General features: G+C 37.2%; 1 protein-coding gene across 8 annotated transcripts in view; it reads left to right on the top strand.

Moving 5' to 3' along the window:
• The window catches only part of CNTN4 (contactin 4), a 903,676-nt gene that overhangs the window by 768,071 nt on the left and 119,311 nt on the right, over positions 1–16,294 (top strand). For all 8 annotated transcript variants that reach the window (XM_086697570.1, XM_086697562.1, XM_086697563.1 and 5 more), the window contains one exon: positions 5,904–6,054. In XM_086697570.1, coding sequence (XP_086553696.1) covers positions 5,904–6,054 — 151 coding nt within the window. The remainder of the gene's footprint in view (positions 1–5,903; positions 6,055–16,294) is intronic.

Here is a 16,294-nt window from a genome sequence, read left to right as displayed (position 1 = left end):
ATTGACTTCTTGTTCTTAGCTTGAAATTGGCCATGACGGAAGTATTTACACCACAGAAATTGCAAGCACTAAAAGCTGAATTCTTTGGTGTTTTCTTTGAGAGCCATTTGTTCAATATCTACTATCATACCATCAGGTGGTTTCAGAGTAGTTTAAGAGTATAAACATCCCAGATTGTTTTTCTTGAGTAATTCTGCTTCATTATACGAAGGCCTAACTCTAGAAAGGATTGAGTGTCCTAAGCACAGGCCAGGAAGGTCAAGAAGTCATTTACAACGCCACTTGAAGGGAAGAAAGGGATGCGGTATCCAGGCAAAAGCATCATGAGAAGAGAATTTCCTGTTTGAACTGAATTCCTGAATTCTCTCCTACAACATATTTATTCAGCAAATACTGACTAAACATCTACTTTGTACCGAATGCTGTACTAGGTAAGGGATGTATAGATCCATAATACACAGCCTCTGCCTTCAAGGAACTGATGATGTAGTGATCGCTAGTAACAAATACTACCGTGTCTTAACCACTGGAATTCTAGGATTCTCACTACCACATTCTAATGACTCTCTTTTGTTCATTCAACAATAATTTCTATCTCATAAAAAAGTTACAATCAAGTAGGGCACTGTTATACTATGTACTACTTGTCTAACCAAGGACATGAATCTGTATAAGTGTTTACGACATTGTGCCAAATGTAGTAAAATATCACTAATTTGGACTCATGTAAGGAGGTTTACCAGCTGAAGCTCTTTAAACATGTAAGAATGATTTTTAGTCAACATGTTAATTCCTGTATAAGATATGATGTTCTAAAATGGCTTTAAAATGTTTTGCTTGGAATAAGAAAAAATTTTTCCACCCATGTCTCCACAGTTAATTTTTGTCTTTCCAAACTTTGTATAAAAAGAAAAAAGGCTAAGCCTGATCATACTTGTTGGCAGAAAAAGTGTTGAGAGATCTTGAAATGGTTCCTATGCTCAAAACTGTTTGTCAGTTACCATAGTGCCTGAAATGCCAACATTAAAGAAGTATTTCTCCTCTAGATCAGGATGGATGAGATACCACTACTCAGCAATAAAAAAGAATTAACTGTTGATACACACAACTTGGGTGGATCTCAAGAGCATTAGGCTAAGTAAAAAAAATCTCAAAAGGTCACATGCTATATGATTCTGTATATAAAATATTCTCCCCAAATGACAAAACTGTAGAGACGGAGAACAGATTAGTGGTTTCTAGGCATTAGTAAGGCAGGATTAGGCAGGAGAGAGCTGAATGTGGCCATAAAGGGGTTGCACAAGAGAAATCTTTGAGATGATGGAATGCTTCCATATCTTGATTTCAGAGTAGTTTTTCAAGTCTGCATTTGTGATATAATAACATAGAACTAAAGACACACATTGTACCAATGATCACTTCGCTTATTTTGATATTTTATCATGCTTACATAAGATGTAATCCCTGGGAGAAATTAAGTGAAGTACACAGGGCCTCTTTATCTTTGTACATCAATAATTATTTCAAAATAAAATTTTGTTCAAACCACGATGTATTTATTTGGCTCTAAAAAGCCTCCTTGTATTTCAGCATAAAGTCCCCTGATAAGGGTGGTGGTACTCGTGCAGATAGCAGAGAGGAGGAGTAGGTATGAAGTTGTTACTCTAGGAAAATATTGGGCTAAGTACTTTATGTACAATTCATGTATTATTTCATTTATTCTTCAAAACAACTTTGTATCAAAAAATATTATTATTTTGTTTTAAAATAACCTTCCCAAAGTAACAGGAGCCCATAAACCTAAGAGCCACCATGGTAGGAGGAGACCTGGGTAAGCAGGGTATTCAATGAATTAGACCAAAACAAGCAGGGCATTGGCATTAGGGATTTAGAAAGGAAACATTATGCTGATATTAGAATAGAAATAAATAAAAACTCTTACTTCAGAGTTTTGTTGAGTCTCCTTGTGAATATCATCCCTGATTAGGGCTGATTTTGAATCCGCTGGTCTGAAATAATGGCCCTAGAAAAAAGAAGATTCCCACTATAACGGGCCTTCTAGGTATCTACCCAGCAAGCCAGAAAAAGCTTAGGGGTTTAAAATCTGATACCAGTATTATCTCCCCAGTGGTGAAAACATTTCAATGAATGCATGCACTCTAGGTTTATTTTTATGGAATGATGAGGTAATAGTTAAAGATAATAGATAAAGGTTAACATAATCTAGAATTCTGAACTTCTAAAAGGGCCATACTGAATAGTCTCCATCAATTGGCAATGTTCCAAGTGACGTTTCTGCAGAATAACTGCAATAGAACTGACATGCAGAATTACCATTTCCTCTTCAATAATAGAGTAAAACATCACACTCAATATGTTTCCCAAATGTGACTCCCACTGCACATCTAGCTAAGGAGTTATTCTTGTTCTCTCTCTTGAAAAATGTTATGAAGACACAAATCTTCTGTTTTCAAGGGTTCTGTTGGCTACTTTAAATACCCTTGACATGTGACCAAGAGTCCTTTAATTCACTAAAACCAAACAGTTGAGAATTGCAGAGAGCTTCTTTCAGCCGGATGCTTCTCATAGATCATGTAATGTTAATAGATTAAAGACCATTGATAAATAATAAAAAGTTGCATTTCCCAAATGGAAGAGGTCCTACAACATGACTCGTTCCAACACTGAGAGAGCAGTGCCCTCTAGTAGTTGATGTAAGAAATATTATCCTCTAAGTACATTAAAGTTAGCAAATGAGGATTTCCCAGTATCAGAGCTACTCTCGGACTCAAGTGGGTAATTTGACAATTGATTTTACCTTTTCTGAGCTATTAAGAACCTACTGAAGTTTCACCTTCAATGTGTACTAAATTTTTAAGTGCCAGCAAAGGTTGGGTTCTAATAGTGCTCAACTGGGGACCTTACCAGTAACTTTTAAAACCTAATTTCTCTGTGAATGTCAAATTTAACAGGCTTCTTTCACTTAAATACAGGGTACAGACAGGAAAAAAAGCATCATCCCTTACACTTAAGGGCATCTTAGGTCCAACAGATGGTCACAAAATGGCAGAATGTTAAGCAAACCATTAATGAGTCAAGTATTCAAAAACTGATGAAGGTTTGATAGTTTTGTCCTAGAGAGCACTGCAGCTTAATGTGGCAACTGATAGATTTGCAGGTACAATAATAGAAGTAAATTAAGCAAATTGAGTAAACAAAGGGAAAAGATTTGAATTTATAATTCCATTTTTATTAGTGAAAGGTATTCAAAGCCACTCTTAATCTCTAGGATATCCAGAAGATAATAGGCACATAAACAGTACAGGAAAAATGTTTCTGAAACTGGAAGGCATGTTTTCTGTCTTCTGTGTGGCTGATACCATGGTATTTTAAGTCTCGTAAAAGCAATATATAGTTTTTTGACAAATACACCCATGTGTTGTGCACAGTTTGATTTATGTAAACTCATTTCAAATGCAATTGCAGAATTCCTCCTGAACAGATGAAAAATGTCTGCCTAAAGTGATAAAAATGTGTGTGTAGAAAGACACAGTTTTAAGAAGGGATTTTGATATGATACAAATTTGTAACTCTATTTCACAAAATACCCTTTTTCAAAAACTTCTAGAAATTTGATTTTTTTTTTTACATTAATATGTCAACACAGTGTTTACCTAAGATGAGAATGAGTCTGTTCTGCTACAAGAACCTTTCTGTGTTCATATTGGCACGTATGGGATTGGTAAATGGGGAAATGTGCCAGTATAACATAAATGCTGGCTGTGTTCATGGATTTCACAAGTGGTAGCCATTGACCACAGAGCCCACTAACTCAGACCAACACAGATAGTTAGCCAAGGCAAAACTATGTTACCCTCGATTCCCCTGACCCACATTATTCCTCTTGGCTCAGTGTGGCCGTGTATTGTAACACAGCAGTGCTTATAGCATGGTTCTCACGAGCCTTTCTGCAGGTTTTACTTGTTTCAAAATCTTTCCAGTTTTACTTGTTAGCTTGAGCTTAGCAGCCTCAACTCTTCCTTTAGTCTTTCATCAAACTATCTTCACACATACACACACATTCTGTTTTGTTTGTTTGTTTGTTTGTTTTTGTAGTATTTATTTGTTAGGAATTTCACTTGTCTTTTTTAATCATGCTAATACATTTACTCAAGTGGCTTGGGGGGGGGGTAGTTAATGTTTTTGTTACATAAATATTGAGTAGGTCTGTCCTGACCCTATCTTTTTTATAACACTATAATTTTGATTATGTGACTTTGCAGATCATACTAGGAATACATTTACCTCATTACAGCAGAAACATCTGTACTTGCACACTATTAATTACACTTGTCATTATAGAATTATGCTTCAAATTATAGACTCCCCTCATGAATCCAAGGTACACAGATCGAGATATCAATTGCCTACTAGATTCGTCTATTATTTACTTTCACCTTCACATAGTAAAACCAGCCCCATGCATATATTGCATCACCCCTTCCAAACAGTAACCTTCCCACTTTTATTTCTTTCTAGACAATTATAGAAAGTCTTTACACACTTAATAGAACACTTAATAAAAATTTAACTTGGTTTCACTGAGGTTTTGTTTTGTTTGTTTGTTTGTTTGTTTGTTTTTACATCACTAGTACATGGTTTGGGTACAATTAAGAAATTGAGGGCTGCCTGGGTGGCTCGGTCAGTTAAGCATCTGACTCTAGATTTCAGCTCAGGTCGTGATCTCACAGTCGTGGTATCCAGCCCCACTTTGGACTCCACGCTGGGTATGGGCCCTGCTTAGGATTCTCTCTCTCCCTCTCCCTCTGCCTCTCTCTTTCTTTCAAAAAGAAAAGAAAAAAAAGAAAGATAAAGAAATTGACCCCCATTCGCCCCACCCACATACATACACACTCACTCTCTGTCCTTCTTTAACTAATTTGTCTTTAGTATTTACATTTCACATTTAACACAATCTGAAATCTTAAATTCCATTAGGTCAAACTGCAGGGAATCATGGATATTAACTATAGTAAAGTTAAGCTTCCATGAGATGAATCCCCACTCCAAACAGATCCTAGATAACATTAATTCAGTTAACTCAGAAGAAAATGGAGATTTTTTTTCAGAAAGTCATCTTTTAAATTGCTTCTGAGAGGATAGATATATGTATCTGTTGTTTTAGGAAAGAAATAATTCTTCAATATTATTTCATAGAACCACCTGAGTTCTAAAATGAATTTGAGAACACTCATAGTAAGCATGGAATTGAGTTTTCTAAGAGCAAGCCCCAGTTTCTCCTGCATGAGCCAAGCATTGCGTTAGGGAATAGTAGTAGAAAGCCAGACAAAGCCCTTGTTTTTAAGGAGAAGGAAGTTCACAGAGAGTGGCGATATAGACATTTCAGCATGTTCTCTCATGGAGACATTCACAGAGTGCTAAGGGACAGAGCAGAGGCAGAAACTGTTATCCAAGACGGAATGCTTTAACCTACATAATCAAAAAAATGCCTTATGGATTTTCTGGTTTTGTCTTTCCCTTATGCTTCGCTGGAATTTAAAAATTTTTATTCATTTGAACATGGGATAATTTTTTTAAGAGTTCGTCAACAGCATGATGGAATGTTCTATATCTTGATCTTCATTGTGCAGTATGTCAAATTCATCAAGCTGTACACTTAAAACTGATGCATTTTACCATATATAAATTATACCTCAGTTTTTAATTAATCCATCAAAATGTACAATGCTACTTCCTTTACTTCAGAAAAAAATTTAACTTCTTCCCTTTGATGTCAAAGGCAACAACAAATGCATTGCAGAAAGAAAAAGCATAAAGCATGATCTAGTGGGATTTTTTTCTTCCATAATAATTAATATTTTATTTTCTCTATTCTCTTCCAGCTGCGGGTCCAGATTTTTCAAGAACCCTCTTAAAAAGAGTAACCCTTGTCAAAGTGGGAGGGGAAGTTGTCATCGAATGTAAGCCAAAAGCTTCTCCTAAACCTGTTTACACCTGGAAGAAAGGAAGAGACATATTAAGAGAAAATGAAAGGTACTGTCTTCAGATATTTTTAATATTTGATTAACCTATAATAATTTATTTGTTATTAACAGTTCTAGAGGGAGGAATTTACTGTCTACTGTTGATGAACTAAATGTTAATCAAAGAACTGAAGCTTTGGAAGAGGGTGGTAAATTAGCTGGTCATTATAATCTTCCTTGGTATTAAGATTCTAAAAAACCCTCCCTGCAGAGATTGCATGATCCCTGTTGAACACTGTCAGAGCTGCTCAAAGGTGAGCAGCTACAAAAACCTTCCTTAATTTTAGCCTAAAATTTGTTGATTAGCCCCCGTTTCTCCACCCTACTTCTTTTTGCTTAAATACTTTTGCTATGACAACCTTTCATATATTTGGTAATGGCTAGTATGTCCATTTGTTTCTCCATTTTTTAAGGCTAAATACGGCTAATTCCAAAGCTCATTCTGCACATAACTTAGTTTTGATTACTTTAATGACATCTTTTTGAAATGGCAGTTTCTTTTTCTTTCTGACATAAATTCTTTACTTGTGTATTTCCTTTTGTACATGAATGACATTTAGAATGCATGATATTTATACAGTGTAAATATATATGGGTTGTTTGGGGTTTTAGGTCAGATTGCACCACATGGCAGGTATCTCTAAGACCTTTTTTGGCTGTCACCCCTGTAAAATATCTCCCACCCCTTTCTGTAATCTATCAATCTGTTGGAAAATTGTAATTATGCATGAGTCTGTGTCACAGCATTTACTAGCTGTATACATAATGATTTTAATGGATGCTAAAGGTTAAGTACTCAAGGATGCAATGTGGAAGCCTGTAAAATGTATCTGTATCTACCCTTTACACCTGTACACCTTTAGATTTGCATATGCAAATTAGATAATCGCACTGATGATGTTGCCTTTATTAATGATTTTTGTAAACAAACTTGATATGGTTTATAGATGGTGCATTCACACACATATTAAATTCATAATATATATCCTTTCCTGATTCCTGTTATATTAACAAAGCAGTATAGTTTACTGAATATTGGCATGGTGTTCAAATTTGGAGCCATACTTGGAACTTGAAAACACAGTTTCTTATTTTTTAGTCTTCAGGTTTATTTTCTGTTTCACCACGTTGTTTCTCAGAATTAGGTCTGTAGATTACCTTTAATAGTTATACATTTACTTTGTTTATTATAACATAATTGAAGTATAACTAGCATGTACCATATGTATTGCCTACACTAAGGGTACTTTTTTAATGTTTATTTATTTTTGAGAAAGAGAGAGAGTCAGAGTGTGAGCGGGGGAGGGCTAGAGAGAGAGAGGGAGACATAGAATCCAAAGCAACCTCCAGGCTCTGAGCAGTCAACAAAGAGCCTGATGCGGGGCCTGGACTCACAAACTCCTATCATGACCTGAGCTGAAGTCAGATGCTTAACTGACAGAGTTACCCAAGTTGCCCCTAAGGGTACTTTTGTAAGTTTTAATTTAACAATGATTTAAAGAACAAGTACCTTAAAATAATACAGATAATGGACAGACATGTCAAAATCCATGAATGAATGAAGTTAGAGTAACATTACTGTAACACACATCTTTCAGTGGCTTAAAACAACAAGTCAACTTCTCATTCACATTGCATGCTCATCAGAGGTCTGCAGGTAGCTGTGCTGTCCTCTAAAACCAGGGCTTATGGAGTAGCACCCTCCTGAACGTTAGTATTGCAGAAGACAAAGAGGGGGGCCAAACATGCATAGGATCTTAAAGCTTTTGCCCAGAAATGAAACAATTCATTTTCACTCATGTTCTGTTGGCCAAAACAAATCATACTGCCCTTCAGGAGAAGTTATGGTTTATATATGCAATGGAATACTATTTGGCAATGAGAAAGAATGAAATATGCCCTTTTGAGCAACATGGATGGAACTGGAGAGTGTTATGTTAAGTGAAGTAAGTCATGCAGAGAAAGACAGATACCATATGTTTTCACTCTTATGTGGATCCTGAGAAACTTAACACAAGACCATGGGGGAGGGGGAGGGGGAAAAAGTTACAGGGAGGGAAGGAGGCAAATCATAACAGACTCTTAAACACTGAGAATAAACTGAAGGTTGATGGGGGGTGGTAGGGAGGGGAAAGAGGGTGATGGGCATTGAAGAGGGCACCTGTTGGGATGAGCACTGGGTGTTGTATGGAAACCAATTTGACAATAAATTTCATATTAAAAAAATAATAAATGATCATAAAAACAAAAAAATAAAAACATAAAAACATAAATAAAAAGAAATTTCAAAAAAAAAAAGAAGTTCACTCCAGCAAGGAAATACAATCTTCGTATGTCTCTAGAAGATAAAAGAAAAAAACCTATTATTTTGAACAGTATTAATGTCAGCTTAGCATTGCTGTAGCTTAACCATTGTTGCATACTGATTCAGTTACTTTTGGGGAAATGGTGTATCAGTGTCAAGAACTCTATTTGATAAGTAAATTTAATTGATTGTTTCTACCACTTGAGTTACCACAAAGCTTGTCTTTCTCCAGTTCTTTCTACTACCGATTTGATTAATAGGACTTGCATATTGCTTCAACATTTTTATGGCACTAAAGATGATGTATTTAAACTGAGGAAACTCCCCATCATTATCCAGTCTTGTTGTTTATCCCCTCCACCTCCAGAGTCACCAGGCATGACCCAAGCTATCAGTATTAGCCCTTCCTTCTCCCCATGGGTGCTGTGTTCTCACAGCTCTGTTCCTTCCTTCTACCTCACTCAGATTTTCTTAAGCAGAGAGGCTGATTTTGGTAATGTAAATGAATCCCAGAGCTGGCCAGGTGTAATGTAAAGGGGAATGATGGTGTGCCCTATCCAAGGGAGGTGCCTGCCGCTCAATTCTAGCATTATTGCTGCCAATTGGAGATGCAGGCCAGGTGCCTCCCTATCTTCTCATTCTTCAAGAGAACTAGAAGTCTGGACTTTTATTTGAACTCTTTTTATATTTTTAAATGTCAGCAACTAATTTTTAAAAATTTTAATGCTAGTACCAAATGGGCCATACATCCATAGTCCAAGTTTACTTCATGAGTCACTGGATTTTTAACTTCTGAGAAAGATATAAACTCAGCTGTACATCTTATAATTACTGAAAAAGGTGAAAAATAGGAAAGATCTTAATATGTTCTCACTGGCAGAGATGAAATTTTGCCATTTTTCTCCTTTTTTCTGATAAAGGAGAAAGAATTAAATAGATAAGGGAGCAAAACAATTCATGAGTGAAAAATTCAAGAATTCTTATGTTAGGAAAGAGTTGACATTGTTAGACCAACACAGAAGGCAAACTTCTTTGTGCCTAGTGACTTATTAGCCCTAATTCTCTTTTGAGATCTAGAATCTTAAGAATCAAAGGGCAGGGGCACCTGGGTGGCTCAGTCGGTTAAGCGTCCGACTTTGGCTCAGATCATGATCTCACAGTATAGTCCGTGAGTTCGAGCCCGCGTTGGGCTCTGTGCTGACAGCTCAGAGCCTGGAGCCTGCTTCGGATTCTGTGTCTCCCTCTCTCTCTGCCCCTCCCCTGCTCATGCTCTCTCTCTCTCTGTCTCAAAAATAAATAAAAACATTTAAAAAATTTTTTTAAAAAGAATCAAAGGGCAAACCTTTAACCTTTGAGTAAAAAGTTATTAATATCTTAAGTACAAAATACTGGTATAAACAGTGTTTTGGTGAAACAAAACTTAATGATCAAGCACCCTTTTTAGTAATGCTACCCCTTGAGTCTATGTTTTTACTTAGTCAAACACTATTTAGTACGTGATATTTAATTTCTTTTTTGAGCTAAGCAGCCACCTACAAACAAGTTCACACTAAAAGTATATGAAACAATAGTTTAAAATTTTAAGTTTTTAACTTATTTAATCATATAGTGATATTGTAGTTATCTCACTGGGTATAGATTCAGACATACTGGTTTAATGTTGACATGTAAACTATTTAAAAATACGTTTGTACGTACTTATTTTGGTTTTTCATGGCTTTGGAAATTTAAACCATATTCACACTGGCCTCCTCTATATGAAGCATCCAAATGAAAGAGTTAGCTTTGTAATTGTGTGCCTAAAACATGTCTTTTTCTCTTGTACATGTTTCCAGCTATCAGAATGTAGGCAATATCAGATATTTAAAACAAGGGTGAACTGTTAGTGCAAGTCCTTTAGCCTTCAGGAAAGGCCTCAAGTCACCGTCAAAGTAGCAAAATTATTTGGATTAATTGACCAATTAAGCCTTCTAAAAGAATAATGTTCATCATTTTGTTTACTTCTAGTTTCTAGACAGAAGGCACTTGAAGCAGATGAGATTGAAGTTGATCTATTAGAAACAAAAACATCAAAATACAAAAGTAGCAGAATCATTCATAAAAACCTAGGATCCTAGAATTATAAGGAGCCATAAAACCTTTCAACCAGAATGGACTCTTTTGGTGTAAGTTACAGAAATCCACCTCAACACTAACTTCAGCACATTGACTTGTACACCTGAGAAGGCCAGGGATGGACTGTAACCGAAGCTGTGACCAGCCTCAGGTGCTCACACAGTGGTATCATGTGTGACTCATCTGTGTTCACTCTATCTTCCAGCGGGCTCTCCTCTCCTGGTGGTAGGATGGCTGTCTGCAGCCTCATGCTTGCCTTCTTTTCTTAGGTTCTCCTAACAATTCCAGAATAGATTTTCACATAATTGAATACACCTGCCTTGGTCATTGTTCTCCCCTGAACCAATACATTCAAGGATCATGTAATACACTGTGTAGGAAAACATGAGGCATGCACTTATCCTAAGAGGGTGCATAGGGAAGCTCCACTTCAAACCACATGGGCTGAAAAGGGTTTCCCCAAAGAAAGAAAGGCAAGGTCCTGCTTCCAGAACAACAGTAAATGAACGCTGGGCAGACAACAATGCCAAATTCCTACTGTAGTTACAGGGCCCAGCTTTCATTCCAGGAATAGGGTTCCCTCAAATGGCTGGACCCTTATCCTTCCCTGATATATCTAATGATGGAGACCTAACTAATTGTTAGAATTTTTTTTTCTTCATAACCTGTATCCTTATAACTTTCACTCATTGTGTTTTGTTTTGCTTTTGAAGTTATATGATAAATCTCATTTTCTCCACCCCAGTCCTTCCCTTTATATACTAGCAGACTACTGTGATACCCTCTTTCAATTCTTTTCCAAGCCTAAATGCCCCTGATATTCTTTATATGGCATTATTTTTGCATTCTCTCACTTCCCTGATTGTCTTCTTCAATGTCTTTCTAATAGAAAGTGTGTCACCTATAATTAAAAGCAGTATTAATAAAGGGGATAAATAGCTTTATCTTATCTCTGTAGAAAGTATGATAATTACCATTATATGATGTATCTAAAGAGGAAAAATTCTCTTCAGTGAGCTTAGATTAGTAAGGCAGGCAAGTGTATAATGCATCATAGAAAGACCACTCACTCCCAAAGGTTATTTTTTTTTTTAATTATCTTCGTGCTTAAAGGGGTAAGTGTAGTTGACTGGAAAATTCACTTAGAGGAAATATTTTACTTCTCACTGAAGCTGAAGAAATGAGTGAAATGTTACTCTAGTTAACATTGTGTAAATAAAGACTTTGTGGCCTTACTCATGCTTGAGAATTTCCCTCCTTTTTTAGACACTAAGCTAATAGATTTTGTCAAGCAAATTGATAATAACCAATATAGATATGCCACTGAATGTTTCTGAAAAGAATCTGAAACCTACAGCCTGCATGTCACAGGCATGGTTTCAGAACAGCAGCATGGCTATTCTGTCAAACTAGCCAACTCCAATTTTGTTCAATGAATGAAGAATGCATTGGGTACTTGCCATATGCTAGGCCGTCTGCTTGGTGCTAGGGATAGAGAGAAAGAGGAGACATAAACCCAGCCCTCAAGATTCTCATAGACTATTGCAGGAACCCAGTAGCAAAATAACAATATGTTTCTCCATAATCCTAAGGCATATGTTATAAACGTGATGTACTAAGAAGGAACATTGGAAAATGTAGGCCAACAATGGATTGTGGAGGCCTTGCATTTTATGTTTGCAGAGTTTAGACTTGAACTAGAAGACCCTGGAGAAAATGAAAGGATGTTATGCAAGCAGTACATGGTCATACAAGTACTGTGAAGGGATTGCTTCACCTGCAACATAGAGAAGGAATCAGAGACGAGCAAGATTGGAGAGGCAGAGAGACCAGTTGTAGACAGTAGTCTAGGATGGAAATGAAAAGGATGACAATTCAGTCTTTTGAGAGTAAAGGAAGGATGACAGATGGGCTTTTAAAGGGTAAAATCTGAAAAGACTTAATGATGTATTAGGTAGAAAGATTTTATAAAGAAGGAGGAGTAGGGAAAGACTCCCAGGATTCTACCTTGAGCAGCTGGTGCCTGGTAGTGCCAATGCCACAATGGTTAGTCTATAAAGAGGAAGTCTGAGAGGGGAAGGTAAAAAGAGTAACATTAAAATGTTGAATCGGAGGTGCCTACAAGTAGAGGTATCACATTCACATAGGAATTCCCATTCAAGTATCGCCTATTTGGCAAAGATTTTTCCCACTAACCTGTTTCGAATTGTAAAGTCCCCATCCTGTTTATCTGCTTTATACTCTCCATAGTTCTCATCACCATCTCACATACTGTATATTCACTGTCTTCCCCACCCTCCACCCAATCAGAATGTAAATTACACAGGAACCAACAATGTATGCAGGTGTGTGGTGCATGCATGTGTGTGTGTGTGTGTGTGTGTGTGTGTGTGTCTGGCTTAAACAATATAACATCTTACAGTCCTGGATATCAAAAATCTGAAATGGGTCTCACTAATATAAAATCTGGATTCTCTAGTTAAAAATATGTTTCCAGCTTTCTAGAGAACACCTTCATTTCTTGGCTCAGCTCCCCACCCCCTCCATCCTCAAAGCCAACAAAGATGAGTCAGAGTTCTCACATCACATCACTCTGATCTCTTCTGCCTCCTCCTTCTTCCTTGTGATTACATTGGGCCCTTTGAGTGTGTTTTGTTCCATTCTGTAACAGTAGCATCTAGGACAATGCCAAGTATAGATTAAGTGCTCAGTAAATATGTCCAACAAGAAAGTTGAAACATAGGTCTGAGTTTAGGAAACTACTGAGACTTAGGTATCATCAGTAGATAGGAAGCCATGGAGTAGGTCAATTCATCCAGAGAGAGTTTTGTCAAATAAAACCATCTGTGAATTAAAGGAAGAAACCCTGAGGAAGAGCCCCATACACAGAATGGTGGAAGCAGAGCCTGATGGAAGGATTAGGAGAACACGCCTAAAGGGGTAGAAAAACAAATTGGGGAATGTAACAAACAAAAACCAAGAGAACAGAAAGATTCAAGAAGGAGCAAGTGTTTAGTGCTTTCAAGAGATCCAACTAAATAACAGCTCAAAGGTGACCCTTGGGGTTAGGAACCTTGATATCACCTTGGGCAGAACACTTTGAGGCCATGGTGGACCACTCTTAAAGACACAGTAATAGTATATAAACATCCATATTTTTAGGCATTTCTTCACATACTGTAATATATATTTAGGTTTGCCTGATCCCCACAGTCTAATCTGATCAAGTCTAGCAGTCTATGAGAATATTCACCCCAAATAGGAATAAAATTCATATTCATGTTTCTTGCCTAGAGACAATGAAGTCTGCCTCCGAGGTTAAATTAGATCATGGTCCTAATATGCCTCTTTTCCCAAAGGGCTTTGGAAGAGTTAAAATTCATGTAATACATGGAGGCAAATCCCAGCACTGGGCTACAAAAGTCCATGTGGTATTAAAGTGTGAAACCCTGGTCTGAAGATTGTGGCAGTCTGGGAGGCAGAGCAAATGTGATGGCAGGTATTTGCCCAGAAGGCCGATCGAATCCTAGCATGGAAAGGAAAGTTTATTGCTTTAGGCATTCTGTTTCTCTTCTGGAAACACAGTGTCTATATATGTGCTTTTAATGAGAAACCTGTGCTCAGGATATCTCTTACAGTTGCTACAGAGCTATACAGCTCGGTTATTAGGAATTCTGCCCTGGGGAACAATTATGTTATTGCAATAATTAGAGGCAGTTCATCTCCATAATAATGGAAATCCTGCCTTGGAGGCAAAACAACATCAAAGCAACATGAGCATCATTGCTCTAGATAGAATCTGTTGCCTTGCTTATTGGTAATACTATATCATTTTAATTTTGCATGTGCAGTTATAGAAACAGAGCTTATTCTGCTCTCCAAATTCAGACCTAGAACTTTCCCCTATTGCCTCAGTTTGTCTCTCCTAGAGCCATGGGCAAAATAGTTATGACTTTAAGCTCCCCTGAAGTGCAGTCGCAGAAGAATTTAGAGAGATTTGTTTTTAAACGTTTGTAATGATACGCAGGCCTAGTGTTGCAGGAGACTCCATGAACTTCTCGTCAGTCACTACCCTTTTCTCCCTCAGTATAATATGCCATGTTGTGTTATGGTCAGGGGTTAACTGATGGCCATACTCAGGCAGGGACTACTACTGACCTGTTCTATTTATATGGTCATGGTATTGGTTATGCCTCAAGACATGATTACAAGAAAACCAGATTTTTAAGTAGAAATATCTGAAATAAGGTCCCCAATATAAAGGCAACACTTGATAAAAAAATTTTTTTACAGGTGTCTCTCATAGTATTCCTCTTTTTTTAGTCAATCTCCCTTCCCTGTCCTTGTTTCTATCCTTATTATCTCTTGTATGGACTTTGCAACCATTAAACAAACCCCCTAACTGGTTTGTTTGGAACCAACCATCACTCACATCTTCCACAAGATGCAACTTCCTATATCACATCTCCAATAAATTCAATCCAATAAACATTCATCACATACTTCCTTGGTACAAGATGTATTTGAGATTATGAGCATAATGTAATTTAGGGGTTCTACGGGGGTCATAAGAAAATGGCTGAAATTTCTATAGTGGTTTAAAGGATAGAGACTTCCAATCTTATTACAGTTACAAATTTTATTTTTTTAACAATATATAAAATAAAATTCTATAGTCATCAACATACATATACATATGGGTATTTTCATATACATAAATAGGAAAAAGCCTGGAAGGAAATTTATCAAAATGTTAACAGTGGTTTCCCTGGGAGTTGGGACTATGGACTTTTATTCTTTCCTTCTGTCCTTCATTTCTTTTTTCTTTTAAAGTTATAAATTTTATATTTATGAGTATGATTATTTCAATGATGTTCATTTTCCAAACAGGCTGAAAGGGCCATGAGGAAAAGTGCCGTTTGTGTTTGAGCACACTGGATACCCCCAGTTCCTGATACTGTGCCTAGGGTACTGTAAATACTCAAGGTTTTTTATGAAATGAATGAACCAACCATCCAAACTCATCTGATTCTTGGTAGAGTATGGTGGAGAAGGTGGTGATGGGCTATTTTAATGGAAGGAACAGCCAGAATGAAACATATTCAAATGGAAACTAGGGATGAATATTTGAACAGAGGGAGATAAGGCTGGAAGATTTCTGTGATTCAGGCTTTGAAAGGTATTGCCTGGGGGCGCCTGGGTGGCTCAGTCGGTTAAGCGGCCGACTTTGGCTCAGGTCATGATCTCACGGTCCGTGAGTTCGAGCCCCGCGTTGGGCTCTGTGCTGCCAGCTCAGAGCCTGGAGCCTGTTTCAGATTCTGTGTCTCCCTCTCTCTGACCCTCCCCTGTTCATGCTCTGTCTCTCCCTGTCTCAAAAATAAATAAAATATTAAAAAAAAAAAAAAAAAAAAAAGAAAGGTATTGCCTGGCAAGCCAAAGAGTTTGCGCCTCACTGAGGAGCATATGGAGTTAGGGAATGATTTTGGCATGGGTCTCCACACTTGCTATTAAATTGTTTCCTGTCTTTGATCAATTGAGTTCAGTGTGTGTACTCACATAGCACGTGTTGTGATTTACTGTGCACCCATCTGGGAAATCACTTGACCTTCATAGGGCAGTGTTTCTCCATCCCTAAAGCAGAGATCCAGAGATTGTTTCCAAATTCAGGTCTGCAGACCAGGGCTAAGCTGACTGCCACGGAACCAACAGAGGTACATTTAAAAATGAGAATCCCACTCTTCATACCCAGAGATTATTTCTAAGGAATTCTTAGATGATAGCCAGGGGTATGAATTTGTTTTTACATTTCCATGGTGATTCTAATGTAGAG

The sequence above is a fragment of the Puma concolor genome, chromosome A2, assembly GCF_028749965.1.
Source record: "Puma concolor isolate L17-30 chromosome A2, mPumCon1.1.hap2, whole genome shotgun sequence".
In the NCBI taxonomy this organism is placed as follows: Eukaryota; Metazoa; Chordata; class Mammalia; order Carnivora; family Felidae; genus Puma; species Puma concolor.
This window is presented reverse-complemented; position numbering and strand designations above follow the sequence as displayed.